Source organism: Arachis hypogaea, chromosome 3 (genome assembly GCF_003086295.3).
Source record: "Arachis hypogaea cultivar Tifrunner chromosome 3, arahy.Tifrunner.gnm2.J5K5, whole genome shotgun sequence".
NCBI classification, from domain to species: Eukaryota; Viridiplantae; Streptophyta; class Magnoliopsida; order Fabales; family Fabaceae; genus Arachis; species Arachis hypogaea.
The window spans coordinates 37,144,882-37,162,046 of NC_092038.1; the positions used below are offsets into that span (position 1 = coordinate 37,144,882).

Below are 17,165 nucleotides of genomic sequence, written 5' to 3' on the forward strand. Positions count from 1 at the left end.
ATGAAAGTTAAACAGTTGAAAAGAAAATATATTTGGCTAACAACAGATAGAATGTTAACCAAAAAGAATAAAGAATGAAACAAACAGAAGACGAAATGTCCATATGTCCAAGATTATGAATTATGATATAGTACATAGTATATACAAAATAAGATGTGCATTCACATGACTCAATAAAAGGCATTAACAGTTTTTTTCTTTTTTTTTTTTTTGGTATACTCTTTTTTTTTATTTCTGCATATGACTCGTTAAAATAGCAAGTAAGAATGGAGTCTAAGATCGAAGACTGTTTCTTTGAGGAAAGGAAGAAGGTCTTAGCAACGACAACAGAAAAGTAGCGTTTGACACGTGGCATGCGTGTATAAGTTGCGTGGTTTGGCGGTTGGTTGTGTGGCGCTGGTACAGAGAGAGACTTCCTCGCCTATTCTCCCGCCACTATTCTGATCTTCTCTTTCCCGCTCTCTCTTTTCGCACTTTCCCACCAACGTAACGCACGTAACATTCCTCAACAATAGATAACAAAAAAAAAAATATATGTGATGAATTAATTTGTAAAAATCTGGTAATTGAATGGACTCGATCTCCTCTTTTGACTCTCTTCTCTTCTTTTTTTTTCCTCTTGCTTTTTGGTTCTCCGGGATCCTGTTAAATGGCAATGAGAAATTGTTATGAAAATTAAATTAAAGTTATAATGAAATCTTTGAAATTTAACATGCAGCGTTGGATTTCGGCATCCATATCGCATGCACAATAAATTTGTTTTCTTCAGCACCGGCCTTCCGTGACCAGCTTCTCAATATTTCTTCTTTGGGAAGATGATGGCATGTGCTCATCCCTCAATCCAATTAATTATAGTTGCATTAAGATTTTTGCTTTTTCTGTTAAATAGATGACACATTTTCTGGCCCTCGATCTGCTTATTTGATTGATTGATAAAATGCCCTCTATTAGATAGTTTGTCTTGTTTACATTGCGTTGCATTCTGTGATATAATTAGTTTACACTACCGTGATTCTAAGTTCTAACTTCAACTTCGGTTCGGGATGGATTGGATATTAATTTCAGCTTTGGAGAGCTTTACAGGAAATGTGACGATTCCTTGCGAATTTGGTTGAAACATGGCTCAATGAAAATCTGAGGTTGATTGTTCCTCCAGGGACATAGCTAGTAATGAATAATTCCACATCAGAGAACCACAATACAGAATCCAAAGAAATGGGCAGCCCAAAGCCCATTTCTACTGGAATTTGTAAAAATGGTTTTATAGTCTCTATTCATGGCGAGGTTGAAGGTATGATCGATGGAAGATGGGACTTAACCCCTTCTTAGTAATTACTAATAATTTGCATTTGATGTACTCCTCAGCTCAAGGGTTTTATTACTTGAACATTATTAATTATTTTCAGCGAAACATCGATTGCTTTTGGTTCAATGGATATCTACCCTTCTTCCTTCACTGAACTTACCGATAAATATCACGGACGATGTCTTAAGAGCATGCTTGAGGGATGGTATCGTTTTGTGTCAGATACTGAACAAGCTTCGCCCAGGTTCCGTCCCGGTGGTAATACTAATTTTTTTAAGCGGGAATTAATTAGCATTAACTATTGATTTTAGATGTTACCTCTCTCTCAGTTTGGCTTAGCTTCCCTTTTGTAGGTTAGTGAATTTGATCATGAAGAAAATCTAAAATCGTTTCTGAAAGCTATGGATGGATTGGGATTGCCTCAGTTTTCAATATCAGACCTGGAGAAGGTATAAGACACCTGCATTCTCACTTCTTAGCATAGATCTTATATACAGGACAGCATAAATGTTGATGTAATTGGTATTTGTGTAGGGATCCATGAAGGTCGTTGTGGATTGCTTGTTATCACTCCGAGCAAAGAGTTTGCAGAATGTTTTCTGGGATAACAATTCTTCTACCACTAATTCCAAAGTAGGAAGCCCTCACGGGATTACAGCTCCCAGTGTTCCATTTCCACCATCATTCGAGACGACCACAAAGCACCATCGTTCCCTGAGTAGCCCATTCTTGACAGGTGGAAAAAACATATCTCCTAAGACATAAAACTTGCATGCAGTTGTCTTCGCATAAATTTGATAGTTGAAAACTGTTAGATAGCAGTTTTAGTCAAATATATCAAATTGTCTAATGGTTCTTAGCTATTAACTTCACATTAAGATAACTATACATGAGTCTCCATCCTGAGATATGTATCTGCTATCCTGCAATTCATCAAGTGTTACTCATTGCAGAGTCACCAACTTCATTACTGCACCAGGGTCACAAGTTCCACGAGGGGTTTGAGGTGTTTCAAGGGAAAGAAGAAAGTTATGCAGATCTTTCTCCAACAAAAATATCAGAAATGGTCAAATCAGTCAGTTTAGACGTGAGTTCAATCCACATTTGCACGTTGGTATGAATGTAATACAACATCATTCATATGTTGCAGTATCTGATGTTGCAGAATGCACCAACTCAGTCACTTCTGGGTGTTGTGAATGGTATTCTTGAAGAAACCGTTGAAAAACGAAATGGTGAAATGCCTTATGTATGTATGGCCTTAACAGATTTCTGGTTTGTGTTGCACATCGCTCGTTTCGTTCATTCATTAATATTTATGATTCTTATTCAGCGCGTCGCCTGCTTGTTGAGAAAAGTTTCCCAGGAGCTTGAGCGCCGCATGTCAGCCCAAGCAGAACATTCAAGAACTGTATGCCAAATACACTCATTACTACTTTGACTTGTTTTTCTTTCTGCATTGATTTCATCATATCACTTTCTTGCCCTGTCCTGTGCCATCAGCAAAGCAATCTTTTCAAGGTTCGTGAAGAAAAGTATCAATCCAGAATTAGAGTACTTGAGGCGCTTGCGACTGGAAATAATATAGAAGAGGATGAGGTATCATAAGTAACTCTGTCTAGTACTCGTTATGTCAGAACTGTATCCCTTTTAAATTCTTTCCAAATTTGTTAGAGTTTCTATTTATCAGAGGGAACTTTGTATAACAGATCATTGCTAGCCAGCTTCATCTGCGAAAAGTAATGTTTTCTTACTTTGCGTGATTAGCAACATATACACCTCTTAGAAAAGAGGTTTTCATTCGCATATTCGTGTTAAGTGCAGGCTGAGAAGTTCGCAGTGGAAGAAAATAAGCCTGATGACAGGGATTTTGAAAGGTCCATGAAAAAGCAGGAGGACAAAATTTTGGAAATTTCAGCATTGACCGAAGATTTAGAAACAAGAAAAAAAGCACTTGAATTAAAATGCTCACGATTAGAAGTAGAGGCTATGGAAGCTAAAGCAGAAATAGAACAGAAAACTAAAGCATATGAGCAGCAATTAGAAGAATGGCGCAATAAGTGTAAAGAGCTTGAGTCTTCTTATGTTTCAAAATATAACAAGTGGAACATGAAAAAGAACCAGATGCTAAACGTTGTAAATTTTCAATCTAGTAACCTAGAGGTACGCTTACAAATGTGTTAATGTCAAATATGATATTCACGATGCTAAGCATTATAATCTTGTGTGCAAATTTTTGAAAACTTGCAGAAAATGAAATTATCTTGGGAGTCCATTAAGCAAGATGTTATGCAAGAGCAAAAGGTTTATGCAGAGGAGTGTAATCAATTAGGTATGTTCTGTTGTTCCCATGTCATGTTAGCGCTCACTCTTCCTATTTTATTTTACACTTTGGTTAACAAGAAGCTGTTAATCATTTTATTTTAAACCGCTCAGGTGTAAATCTTAAATCACTGGCGCATGCAGCCGAGAACTATCAGGTTGTTGTGGCTGAAAATCGAAAATTGTTCAATGAAATCCAAGAATTAAAAGGTGCCATTATCTTTGCTACTTTTATTAGGGATCATCCAATGTAGGCGAATAGGGAATTCACATAATTTCTTTCTTTTTGGATGCAGGAAACATCAGAGTGTATTGTCGCATTAAACCATTTACTGCTGGGGCCAAAGAAAAACAGTCCATTATAGAACACATTGGAGAGGATAATTTGGTTGTGGCAAATCCCACTAAGCAAGGGAAAGATGCTCTCCGGTCATTCAAATTTAACAAGGTTTTCGGGCCTGAGGCAACTCAAGGTTCAATTCTGTATACTCAGGGTTTTCTATTGAGTTGCATTGTTCACATTCTGATGATCGATACTGTTTGAATGATGCAGCGGATGTATACGCCGACATACAGGCACTTACAAGATCAGTTCTTGATGGATATAATGTATGCATATTTGCTTACGGTCAAACTGGTTCAGGGAAAACTTACACAATGGTATGAACCTTCCCCGCACATGTTAACTTAATGCTACATAATTGAAGGAATTTCGTTCTGATTCTATACAATGGAAACTTTTGTTAGACTGGTCCAACCGGAGCAACTAGCGAGAATCTTGGTGTTAATTATCGGGCTCTGAATGATCTTTTCAGACTTTCCACAAGTAGAACGAGCTCCATTGAGTATGAGATCGGAGTACAAATGGTTGAGATATACAATGAGCAAGTGCGCGATTTGTTATTAAATGATCATTCTCCTAGACAAAGATATCCTTTTTCTTTATATATATGCATATATATTTAAAAGAAGACGCAAATAATATATATTTTGATTTATTACGCGAGTGTTGTTTCCTTGATTTGCACACACTTGGGATACTTACTCACTCGCAGCCAGAGGGATTGGCAGTGCCTGATGCAAGCATGTTCCATGTTAATGCGCCTTCAGATGTGATTAAGCTAATGGACATTGGACTGAAAAATAGAGCCATAAGCGCTACTGCAATGAATGAAAGAAGTAGCCGTTCACACAGTGTGGTGACGATTCATGTTCGAGGGAAAGATTTGAACTCGGGTTCCACACTGGTTGGTAATCTTCATTTGGTGGATTTGGCAGGAAGCGAAAGGGTAGATCGGTCTGAAGTAACCGGAGATAGGCTTAGGGAGGCACAACATATAAACAAATCACTGTCTGCATTCGGAGATGTGATCTTTTCCCTCTCCCAAAAGAGCTCTCATGTGCCATATAGAAACAGCAAGCTCACTCAGCTACTCCAAGCTTCTCTTGGTGGTCACGCAAAGACGCTCATGTTTATCCAAATCAACTCCGACGTAAATTCGTATTCCGAAACAATGAGTACTCTCAAGTTTGCTGAAAGGGTTTCTGGAATTGAGTTAGGAGCTGCACGAAGTAATAAAGAGAGCAAGGATGTGAAAGAATTAATGGAACAGGTGGCTTCTCTGAAGAACAGTGTGTCGAAAAAAGACGAGGAGATTGAGCGGCTACAATTACTTCACTTTAAGCAACTCCAAAGACCAAGCACAAGCAGAAGTCCGAGGGATGAATCCCTCCGACGAACGAAATCCTCTATTGGAGGAGACAAAACTCCTCGGGAAAGCTGGAGTTACACAGATGCAGACTTTGATGAAAGATCCAACAATAATTCTGATTATGGTTATGGTTCTGAAAGCTCAAAATCATCAGATAAGATGGACAAGTGAGTAGTGCTAAAGAATTATATATATATCAAGTTCAGAAATGATAGTGTTGACTTCTTCTTGTTTTATTATGCAGACCGAAAACATTACAAAGAAGCGTTCAATCGATGAAGAAAGCATCAGTCCGAGTCCCATCTCCCACGAAAACACAAAGGGACCCTCCTAAGATGTCACCAGCTCCAGGTGGGTATGTCAAACTCAAAGTCTCAAACTAAACTTGCAACTCTCCATTTTCTTCCTCGCATACTTGTCTCTCAACTTTATTCACAAATTTCATTTCAGGTATAAGGAAAAGCGCCAGTATTGGCCACCTAAGACAACCAGGTTCAAAACGGTGGCAGTAACAGCCACACGCTAGTTACCATTATATGTATATTCTTTTTCACTATCCTACGCGCATATTGCAATTGTAAATATATATCTATCTATAACACTCAAGAGTGTAGTGAATCATATATTCCATTGACTAATTCAGAGGCGACTTTAAACGGGAAGCATAAAATGCTACGGTACGAGTGACAAATAACTTACAAGTTCGATTCTCAACCTGCGCACCCTTGATCTTGGAGAAAACCTCTTCTCTTACAATTTTGCAAACACATTGATCCTGAGAGTCCTACAGCGCAATTATTGGCGTTTCAATAACTACATTCTTGAATCGTACACTCATTTCTTAAAAGAAAATAAAAAAATGAGATGCTTGGACAAGCGAATTACAATACTTTTCGTTTCGTTTTTGTGTTTTTTTTTTTTTTTTGTTTATTGAATTGACAATTTTGCCATCTTGCGAATCCCAGCTGGGTTTGGAGTCCTTTATTTCAGGGATTTTATTATTATTATAAGCTTCCAAGTTGCAAATTAATCAACAAAACTGAGGTCACGAGGGCCCAAATTTAAATTCATGATGTCTCAACCACTAACCATCGAAACAAAAATATGCACACTTGTTGTCGGTTGCCGTAAACGCTTTACTTGTGTTTGCGACATACTCACATGCGCATTACATTCCCACTAGCTGGCTCGTCCTACCCGTCTCTCATTCCAGAAAATCCATTACATTATAATACAAGACAAATCCCCCTACAATCCATTATCATATGCGCTCTTACCTTTTTCAGTGGTAGATTACTTTGTATACACAACTCAACTCTTTAAGGTTAGGTTATCATATCAAACAGGCAACACTTTCCCAAACAATCAAAAAGCATAATAATATACACACAAATTTCAAAGATTAATTCTCAATTTCCTCCGAATTACAATCACAAAAGTAGGAGGACGTGACTCGCAGACACAGCCCAATTACAGAGTCTCCATAAAGCCTAACAAGGGAGAAAAAGAAACTAGAAGAACAAGAACAAGGATTTTGCTTCCCTTTTTCTTCTTCTCTCTGCATTGACCTCTTCTTATTCATCCAAGGAAGATGAAAACTCTCCTTTTCTCATTTATACATGACATTACTAATAAACAGAAACTTTCATGGACCAATATATACATGTAATTCACACTAAACAACACTGAATAAAGATTAGCTCCTCTTTCCAAAAAAAACAAACAAAAAGAATCTCCTCTGCTAATTTCAACTTGGTTGATTTAAAATCCTCTACCTTTTCTCTGCTTCCTGGTTATTAGACTATTGGAATCACCCTTTTTCGCCTTTCTTGTTCTCTACCTTTCAAAAATGGTTTACGCTACCGCAGAGATGCTGCAGTTGCTCCTATCTCTGCTAAGAGACTCAAAACCTACAATCCTGACGGCAGCCGGAGCGTGGCCAAATTTCATGGGAACACAGCTTCTCGGAGCCGATGAAGATGATGGAGAAGAGGATGGCATGGTAAATGGACTAAAATTCCCATTATTACCAAATTGTTCATCCTGTATTACAGGGTTCGAGGCCCTGCTTGGTGGAGATCCGCAGAAAAACGGTGGCGACGCCGCCGCCACTTCCACCAGATCCCCGGTTCTTTCTGGGTAGCAGCCTCCCTGGAAGAAGAGATATTTGGTATCAGAAGGAATAACACTACATAAGAAAATCTATGACCAGATTAAAGATTGATTTAGTGGATCTATCAAGAAACCCTCTCTTTATTTCACCATATAAATGAAACACAGAATCTCAAGATTGAGGCAGGAAATAAGCTAACCTTGGGGAGGATGATGTCCAGAAGGTCAGCTCGAGCAGGTGAATGGTAGCTGAAATATTTGAGGCGACGGTTAGAATTTAGAAAATGAAGATTTAGTTTAATCTTAGGGTGGGGAGATAGAGATACCATACCTGGTGGGGGAGGGGCAGGTGAAGAGAGGCAATCGACGAGGTTTAGGGCAAAGCAGTGATCCTCCCATTCCCATAGTCATGTCCTCGTAGCTCTGTTGGTACCTGCAGCTATTCATCATCTTCACTTGGCAGAGAGAGAAGGAAAGAAAGAAGGTACTCTGAATCTGAGACCGTGAGAACAAGAACAAGATAGATGGATAGATAGGGGAAGGGAGATAAGAGCAAGAAGAGGGGACTTTATTGGGAGATAGGATTCACACCACACGTGCTGTTGATGCTCTCATTTCTGTATTTTTGACATGTTTTCTCTGTTTTGCCCTTTGTGATTGGGTTTCTCTTGAGGCAGATGCAGGTGCAAGTGTTAATTGCATTGTCCTTAGATTCCAAGTTAGATGTGTTGATCACAACGTGCATGCATTTATTGTGCCTCTAACTACGATCTACAACCAACATCTCCCTTTCATTTCCTTCCTTTATATAAGCTCATCAAATCTAATTTTATGTATATATTTTAATTTTTTTTATTAAAGTAACTCATAAAAAACTTGTTTGTATGTCATTAAAATATGAAAAATATATTTTTAATAAAAATTATTTTCTATTTTTTAGTATATTTGATAAAATTTTAATAATAAAAATAAAAAATAGAAAAGTAAAATTTACATAAAAAAATATTTTTAATATAATAAATAAATAAATATTTTTATGTTATATCCAAATATAATTATTAGATGAAAAAATATGTTTACATAAAATATCTGAAAATAAAATTATTTTATTTTTTAAAAGATTTTTTTAAATAACTTAAAAAAATTCTTCTCATAAAAATTTACTTAAACAAGTTTTTAAATAAATAAAATAAATATTTTATTTATCAATATAGGTAATTTATAATGTTTTTTACCATTCTATTACTTATCGATAAGACACTTGACGAAGTCTATGTATCACGATTGCACACATGATATGTGGGAGATAATGATCAATACGTATTTCGTTTACACTGTAAACAAAATAAATGCAAGTTATGATGTTTTTACTGTAATGAGATATAGTATGACAAATTTCAAGCAGCTATAAAATGATATGTAACTATTTGTATTCTCCACAAATATTTTACTTCTTTTTTTCTCTGTTTTTCTTCAAAATTTAAGAAAAAATGTCTAGTAGTAGTAAATATGTGGTTGTAAGTATGTATTGCAATTGTCATATGAGAAACAGTGACACTAGAGTGATATTTGAGTGCGATAATCCTATTTTGTTATGCACGCAGAAAGTAAATTCTTTGTCTAAGCTAAATAATCTAATATTAAGGAACATCAGTACTAGCGGGTCAAAAAAGGTTGGAAGAGTTAGGTATAGGTTACTAGCACCAATAAAAAATGAGATTTTTCAGTTTCATCTATTTTGCCTCCATGGCAATGAGTATGTGTGCCTCATTTTTGACATCCACGAAAAAATTATGGCGGAATAAGTGATGGAGCTTTCTGCGGATGTTGGTGATGTTGGTGGCGATGGATCTAACTATTCGAATTTTGTCTAGGATGACCCACCTCTTGCACCATCACTGCTGCATTGTGCTAGTCGGTAGACATGGATGTGGATGGTGAGGAGTCTAATGATGAGTATGTTGTCGATAGCAACGATAATAATTCTTCTGAGAATGATGATGATGAGGAGTTTGTACTGGAGACCCCGGTAGACGCATTAGTTTGGTATCTTCTATCTATTCCGCAACCAATTTCGGCCTTATCAGTTGTACTCAATCATTATCATGTATTCGATCTGGATGCAATGCACAAGAAAACTCCATTTTTTGATATGGGCGAGAACAATTACATCATAGACAATAGTGTGGAGTTTAGGGTTGGACACAAATTCAAAAGCAGAAAGGCAATATTACAAGGTTTGAAGAATTACAACATCTGAAGAATTACAAGTTTTTATTTATAATATACTATAAATCATAGAATGAAGTGAATCAATAAAGGAATACATAATCTAGAAGTCAAATCAAATCAAACAATAATACATACATAGACAGCTTCAACTCTAAGAGTAAAAATTTCTTCTTGTATGCTCGTACGATATAACAGATTCAATGTGTAGCCTATACGTTAAGCTAGCAACGCTCTTGTTAGTTGAGGTCTGAGTCAGATGCATCTAGATTAAGTCAAAACCATCGTTAACTACAATTTTTTAGTTTCAATCTCCAAAATCAATTCAAATCATATTAATTTCAAGTAAGACAAACTATTTAATTTTTCAAGTCATTAAACCAAATCAAATCAATAATATGTTTTGAATAATTTCATTTCAAATCATAAGAACTTTTTAACACAATTCATAAATTTACAACATATAAAAAAATATATAAACCAAAAATATTTTAAAATTTTGAAAATGTGCTTATAGTTTGATAAAATTAAATATTCTACGGCTACAAAATTTTCAAAAAAATAAATTATATACAGTCTCGTGTATTTTCTAAAAATATAATTTTTATAAGATAATCATTTAATTAAAATGAACCAATTATTGTAATCAAATCACATTCTTCAAATACTAACTTCATAAATGCAATTAAAAATAATTATAAAGTATATTTAAAATAATTATAGATATAAAGTTTACTCTCAATCTGGTGGTTGGTGCAAATGAACCAAAAATAATTTTGTAGATAATTCTGAGTGTATTACTAAACCACTGATTGATATTCAATAATTCTACGACTCTAAAAATAATACTATAATAATATATGTAAGCTAATAATGTTATTAATTTAATATAATATTGTTTAATTTGACAAAAGTTCTAAATTTTTTAACTATTTGAATCCTAATTCAAATTTTCTAGTGTCCATATATATACATTCATCCAAAGTCAGCAATATGAGTAATTATTGAGTCAAAGAGTTATTTTAAAATTTTAATAATTATTGAAATTCAAAAATAGAAGAATTTTTTCTTATTTACTAAACTAAAACTTTTTAATGGAGTTGTGAAAAAATAAATAGATGATATGAGGCAAGATGCATATATAAGGTGTTGTAAACATGATAAAAGAATAAAAACAAGATCAATGAAGCGAGTAAAAATATTGCTAGACAAAAGATAGAAAAAATAGAAAGGTAGAAAGAATTTTAAAGAAGAAAAATATGAAAGAGAAAAAAAAGAGAGTTCTAGAAGAGAAAGTAGAGAATGAGAAACGGTAGAGTAGATATTTTTATTCTAAATAGTATGTGAGTTTCATATCTTATTTCTCTCTCTTCTTTTTTTATTTTTATTATTATTTTTTATTTTTTCTCTATCATTACATGAGCACCGAGTTGTGAAGTCGAATTGACTAAAATACTATGTGTGTTGCAAACAAAAGACAACAAGATATCCTTAGAGTCTCCATGTCATCCTACGACAAAATCTTGAATATTGGTAATGTCAAATTTAATTGTGGTATATATTCTTATTTATCATGACTATTTTTATTATAAATGCCTATCATATATATTTATTTTGTTCGGGAGGTGCTTAAATTTAGAGTTGTGCACACCTGTTTAGCCCCCACCATGTCCCAAGATCATCGACAGTTAGACAACAATCTCATTTGTAGTGTCATCCCGCCTCTCATGCAGGCCAACCCATCAGTCAGTATACCTGTTCTACAGAGTGTAGTTAGACAAAGCTATCACTTCAAGTCCTCATACAAAAAGATCTGGATGGCGAAGTAAAAGGTAATTGCATAGATATACGTGAGTGAAAATCACGCAAGTATCCACTCACTGGCTCTCCGTCAGTGCGTAACCCAAGGTGGTACGCAATGTCTTGTGTAAACCCAAAGTAATTAGTAAATAATTAACTAATAAATTAATTATTATTTTAAGAAATTGGAAAATCAAATTTTTTAGTTTCATGAAGTAGAAATAATTAAAATATGGATTTTGACACTAATTTTAAAGATTTTAGTCTAAAATCAGACTAACAGACCAAACCAATTGAACCGGATTCAAACCAGACCCAAGGCCCAATCCGTTCACTTCCTTATAAGTGGCTTGAGCCACTTCTCCCTCAATGAAAAGGAAATTCACGTTGCTGAATGGAGAAGAGAGAAAATGGGGGAAAGAAAACCTAACATCTTTGAAATTCAATCGTCTATAACTTTCAATTCGGAGTTCTAATTGACGAGCCGTTAGCGGCCATGCATCTGTTTCGAAATTATCTACGAAAGCTACTAAACAATTTGGGGTACTCTAGTAGTGGATAATCACCGGATTTTGTCCATTTGACTCATGGGTAATAATTGTGTATCTTGTTGAATTGGAGTTAAATTAGTGGATATTGAAAGCTTGGGATTGAATCCTGAGAGTTGAAAATTCAATTGGTGAGGAGTTAGAGCTTTGAAGCTTAAGGAACGGTGGATAATTGAGGTGTTCTGGGCTTAGGAAGGAATCGGCTAAGGTATGGTTTTGGTTTATCGTAGATAATATATAATGTTTTATGAAAACATAGGCTAGATAACCATAGGATAAATTGTATAATATGAAATGTCGAGGTTTAGTGACTCATTGTTGGAAATTATTGAGTGTGTGGTTGAAATGCATAATGATTGATTATTAATGATTGTGAATAATGATGATGAGAATGATTGATGAATGATATTGAATTATAACGATGAGCTTTGAAATGAATAATGAATGTGATAAATAATATTGATAGTAAATGATGATGAGGATAGGTTGTGTGAGTGATTTGGATGGGACTCGAGAAGGGTGGCAAAGTCCGAGTTTTAGGGGAGGTATTGTTGAAATTTTATGAGAAATTTTGGGAAGTTTTGTATTAGTTAATTTGGATGGAAGAATAGTTTATCTGATTAAGATTGAATGAATGTATGTTTGTGATACCTGAGCAGTGGCAAGGATTGTAGTTCGTTCCGCTTGCTCTGAGTTAATGTTTGAGATACCTGAGTAGTAGCAAGGATTGTGGTTCGTTCCGCTTACTCCAAGTTGAGCTTATAAACACCCACCTGGATAGTAGCAGCAGTAATGGTTATTCCACTTACTCCGGCTTGAGCGGGTAGTAATAATAGGGGTTGTGGCTCAGTCCCTCTTGCTCCTCGAAGGGTGTTTCTATCCACGGTTAGCTACCAGGACATGTCGAGATTGGCTATTTAACCGACATATGATATTATCAGCCATAGGGCAGGCATACATCATATGCATATGTGTGTTTTGTTTGATTGTGCATTAATTAGGCTTGCCTATGTGATTATTATGCTTACCTGCTATATTTGCTACCTGCTGTATCTATATCCTACTTGTGTTTGCTTTGTTTGTATTGCTTGTCTATGCACTAGAATTTTGGAGGATTGGAGGAAGGCGAAAATTAGGGTTTAAGTTAAAAAGAGTTAGAAATAAGAACCTTAGATAACTTACCCTGTTTATGGTTTTCAATTTATAAACTTTAAGATTTAAATCTAAGTATTGGAGTTCTAGAATTGTCTCTGACTTTTAATTTTGGGACCTTATATCTTATGTACTTAGGCACCTTTACCATATTGAGAATCCCCTGGTTCTCATTCTATACATATATTGTGGTTTTCAGATGCAGGTCAGGAGGTACCTTACTGAGCATTCTGGAGACTTTGTGGAAGCGAAGAACTTTGGAGACTTAGAGTTGTACTTTATTTATGTTTATATATGTATACAGATTCTCCATCTTGTATTTTATACTTGTCCCTCTTAGAAGTTGACTAGGAGAAACAGGTTGTCAGTTTTACGAGTCTAGAATATCAACCTTTGCTTCGCAAATTGATTTCGGTGCTTGATATTTATATTTTGGAATTCTAATATATGCTTATGGTCTTTTAGCTTTCCTTTCGATCTTGCTTATCCGTCCACGCTTATCTTTTGTGAGTGACGTGATTTCTGTTTCAATTTTGCTTGACTTCTTTTTCAAGGATCATAGTTATAACTTCTTTCAACAATATCTATGTACGTATTTTTATTTTAGAGGTCGTAGCGCCTCACCACCTTTGATTTACGTCCTAAGAATAAAGCTCTGTGTAGTAGGGTGTTACATCCTGTAGGGTGATGGTGTACTCACCCCAAGGCAAGTGAAAAATGTGGGTCTTTGGACGCCAACGCTCTACGAATATAGTAATCAAGGAATTGTCAAAGACAAAGTCCCTAAGCTGCACTGTGTCTCCAAAGCCAGCCTCCCTTAAGTAAGGGAGAATGATGTCCAGCAGTACAAGAGTGTGGCTCACTTGCCTAAAGAGTAGTAGGCGTGTTCCCTGTTAAAAGAAAAAAATAGTTTAATAACAAATTTATTTCAATTGTAAAATTTTTATTTCGAAATAAAAATATAAAAAGTAACGAAAAACAATTATTCTACATTTCAGAGCTAACCTTAAAAATCAAATATTTAAAAAATTATCAAACATCATTGCAACAAATATCCAATAAAACAAGTTCTCTAGCATATTCAACATTAAAATTAAAAACATAAAAGTAACAACATTAACCTGAAAATTGATCGCTCCCGCAATGTGCCAAGTCGCATTTAGACAGTTAATGCTATCGTTCTGTGCATCTGCGAGCATCATAACATTCGAGTATGTCAAAAATATCAAAAAAATGTCCGATAAAGAGAAAAATGAAGGTTAAGGGGGGGAAAGAAAGTGCCAATCCAAGCACTGTAAATGAGTTACTTATATAGGCATGTCTTAGACTATTCTCGTTTACAGTGTAAATGAAATAAGACTGTGCATATGCTACTAGTCATAACACGTGTGTAAACGTGGTACGTAGAATTTGCCACATGTCTTATCTTATTTATATTGTAAACGAAAAGATATACACAATCTTATTTTGTTTACATTGTAAATTAGATAAGTAAAGTAATGAAAAATTATAAATTACCTGTATTAATAAATAAAATATTTATTTATTTATTTAAAAAATCTCTTAAACAAGTGAAAAAAAAGATAAAATTTTATTTTTTTATATCATTACAAATATATACAAAATAAATACACAAAAAATATCATTTTTTTAATAAATGTTTACCTCATATCAGGAACAATGATATTATCATTAAATTACTGGATTTTAATTTTATGATAGATTAAATTTAAATAAATAAAAATTAATTAGTAAGTAATTATTATTTTATTATCTGTATATATTTGTAGAACCCAACTTTTTTTACTTTAATTCAGAAATATTAAGAAGGGATATTATCGAATCAGGTCCTCTTTTGTATATGTAAATAACTAAATATGCATAGAAAAATAATTTCAAATTTATTAAAATTACGAGGGTAATAAACTACTACGTCTAATTGATTTACTTCTTTCGTTGCCTGAATTATACTCTCTATTAAAATGTGTGTATGGTAAATATGGTATTTGGCTCGTTCAAACCGTGTCTTTTTTAACTATTACAGAAGGAAAAGAAAGCTACAAATATCAGCAGTGTGTGTGGACATACATGAGATTAAAAAGTCTAAAGCGATAGCCATATCTGTATATATTCCATTGGATCGAGATTAAAGTGGAGATGGCAAACAGCACTTTGAATTTTGGCATCAATGACAGTTGCTCTACCAAGGAATAAGGATTGATACAAGTGGTGGGGATCCCACACCCTGCCTTTGTTCCTTATTTTTTGTTATTTATTTGCGTTTCTTCCTCTGGATTTAACTATGTCTTATTTTTTGTAAAAATAAAATCACATAATAGTTACTTTTAGAAAATATTGGTGGAATATAAAATTAAACCAAGGAAATTAATCTAAGAGACTAAAAACTCAAAACCCCCCTCCCCGCCCACTAAAAAATATATATAATAACTTATTTGAACTTCGACTCAATCTCAAGGTTTCGAAAACTAAATCGGTCATTGAATCGATTAAATGACTAGTTTAACAGTTCACTGATTCAACTAAAGTTAAACCGTAATTGAACCAATTTAATTTAATATTAATAAAATTATTAAAAATTTAATATACAATTTTAAATATTTAATTTTAATTATTTTTAAACTAAATAAAATTTAAAATAATTTTTTTAATTAGCTTCTAATAAATTCTTATGAGATAATCAGAAATAATTTTCAAGACAAATACTCAGAATTTAAACCCAACAAACTAATTATGCAAAAGTTTTTGTTTCTAAAATTTCAGAAAAACAAAGAAAAGAAGAATACTTAAGAGTACTTGAAAAAAATAATTAGAAACGAATTAATTGTAACTAATCAGTAACAAACGTAAAATAAATAGCAACTCAATCAGATTTCAGTCACTTAGAATCAGTAAAATTAATAAAATAAACAAACATAAGCTGAAGCAAACATACTCATAATCATAAATATTATTGGGTTATTCCAGGTTCCGTAATTATATAAAACTGCTCCTCCAGAATAGCTAGTGATACACAGGTAGAACTTTTAAGTGCAGAGAGTGGATTTAACGGGGTACGACTCGCCACCAAAAATCTTATCAAAATAATTCTTGCCATCCAAATCCAACGATTCTGAAATTCTTCCATCGAAAAAAGCGTAGTTGTTAGTGTTACTAGCCTGTTGACAAAATTATTTTGACAAAACCCTAAAAACAGAAACGCCAATGCTCCAGCGCGATGGTGAGGGAGGGAACAAAGCGAAAAGCAAGGGAAAATTAAGGGAGAATTTTGTTGATAGATTCTGAGTATTAAAAATTTTGTTGAGAAAGGTTAGATGAAGGAGCTCGGTAAAGAATTAGAATGAGAGAGAGAAGGGAGAGAGAGGGGCCTTCTGTCTGTGTCTTTTATTTATTTATTTATTTATTTTTGCAGAGGATCAAAACGACGTTGTTTTGATGTGAGGGGAGCAAACCGGTGCTTTAAAAAATCAGACCGGTTCATCCGGTTTATTGATTAACTACCGATTTGATCGGTTTTTTATTAGTTTTTTGAAGGTCGATTTTAACTATCAATTAAACCGGTCATAAGATTGGTTTTCGGTTAATTCAATTAAATCGACCGATCAGGTTCGATTTTCAGAACTTTGCTCAATCTCCACATAAAATTCAACAGTATTATTATGAGTATTGATTAATTATTTGATTAAATTGATTAGAATTTGACTCAGTCATATGAAAAATTCAAATTCCTCTATCAAGTATAACAATTGTAATTTTTCTTTTAATCAAATGAAAGTTTTGATGTATATTAATTTTTCATTTTTGCTGAGAATAAAGAGAGATATTACCCAAATCTCAATCCTATATCTCGGAAGAGATAGACACGTATTCCCACAACTATATGTGTCATTATGTTTGGCCCTATAGGGCTTTAATCTTATTTTATAGGACCAGAAGAATAAAAAATCCTATAACTAATAGGGTTAA

At 34.1% G+C, this 17,165-nt stretch overlaps 2 protein-coding genes across 2 annotated transcripts; one reads left to right on the forward strand and one right to left on the reverse strand.

Moving 5' to 3' along the window:
- Positions 1-216: 216 nt before the first annotated feature.
- On the forward strand, positions 217-8,290 carry LOC112790291 (kinesin-like protein KIN-14C). The gene is made up of 18 exons (XM_072232813.1): positions 217-1,291; positions 1,407-1,564; positions 1,660-1,755; positions 1,841-2,042; positions 2,260-2,393; positions 2,472-2,555; positions 2,640-2,717; positions 2,810-2,905; positions 3,016-3,045; positions 3,131-3,469; positions 3,557-3,638; positions 3,743-3,838; positions 3,925-4,101; positions 4,182-4,288; positions 4,376-4,538; positions 4,661-5,507; positions 5,585-5,691; positions 5,791-8,290. Exons 1-18 carry the CDS (start codon positions 1,171-1,173, stop codon positions 5,850-5,852), a joined length of 2,979 nt encoding a protein of 992 aa, XP_072088914.1. The 5' UTR covers positions 217-1,170; the 3' UTR covers positions 5,853-8,290.
- Positions 6,734-8,173, reverse strand: LOC112790289 (uncharacterized). The gene is made up of 3 exons (XM_025832618.2): positions 7,784-8,173; positions 7,653-7,701; positions 6,734-7,491 (listed from the first exon to the last, which is right to left on the reverse strand). The coding sequence occupies exons 1-3, from the start codon at positions 7,900-7,902 to the stop codon at positions 7,195-7,197; spliced, it is 465 nt and encodes a 154-aa protein (XP_025688403.1). The 5' UTR covers positions 7,903-8,173; the 3' UTR covers positions 6,734-7,194.
- Positions 8,291-17,165: the final 8,875 nt, after the last annotated feature.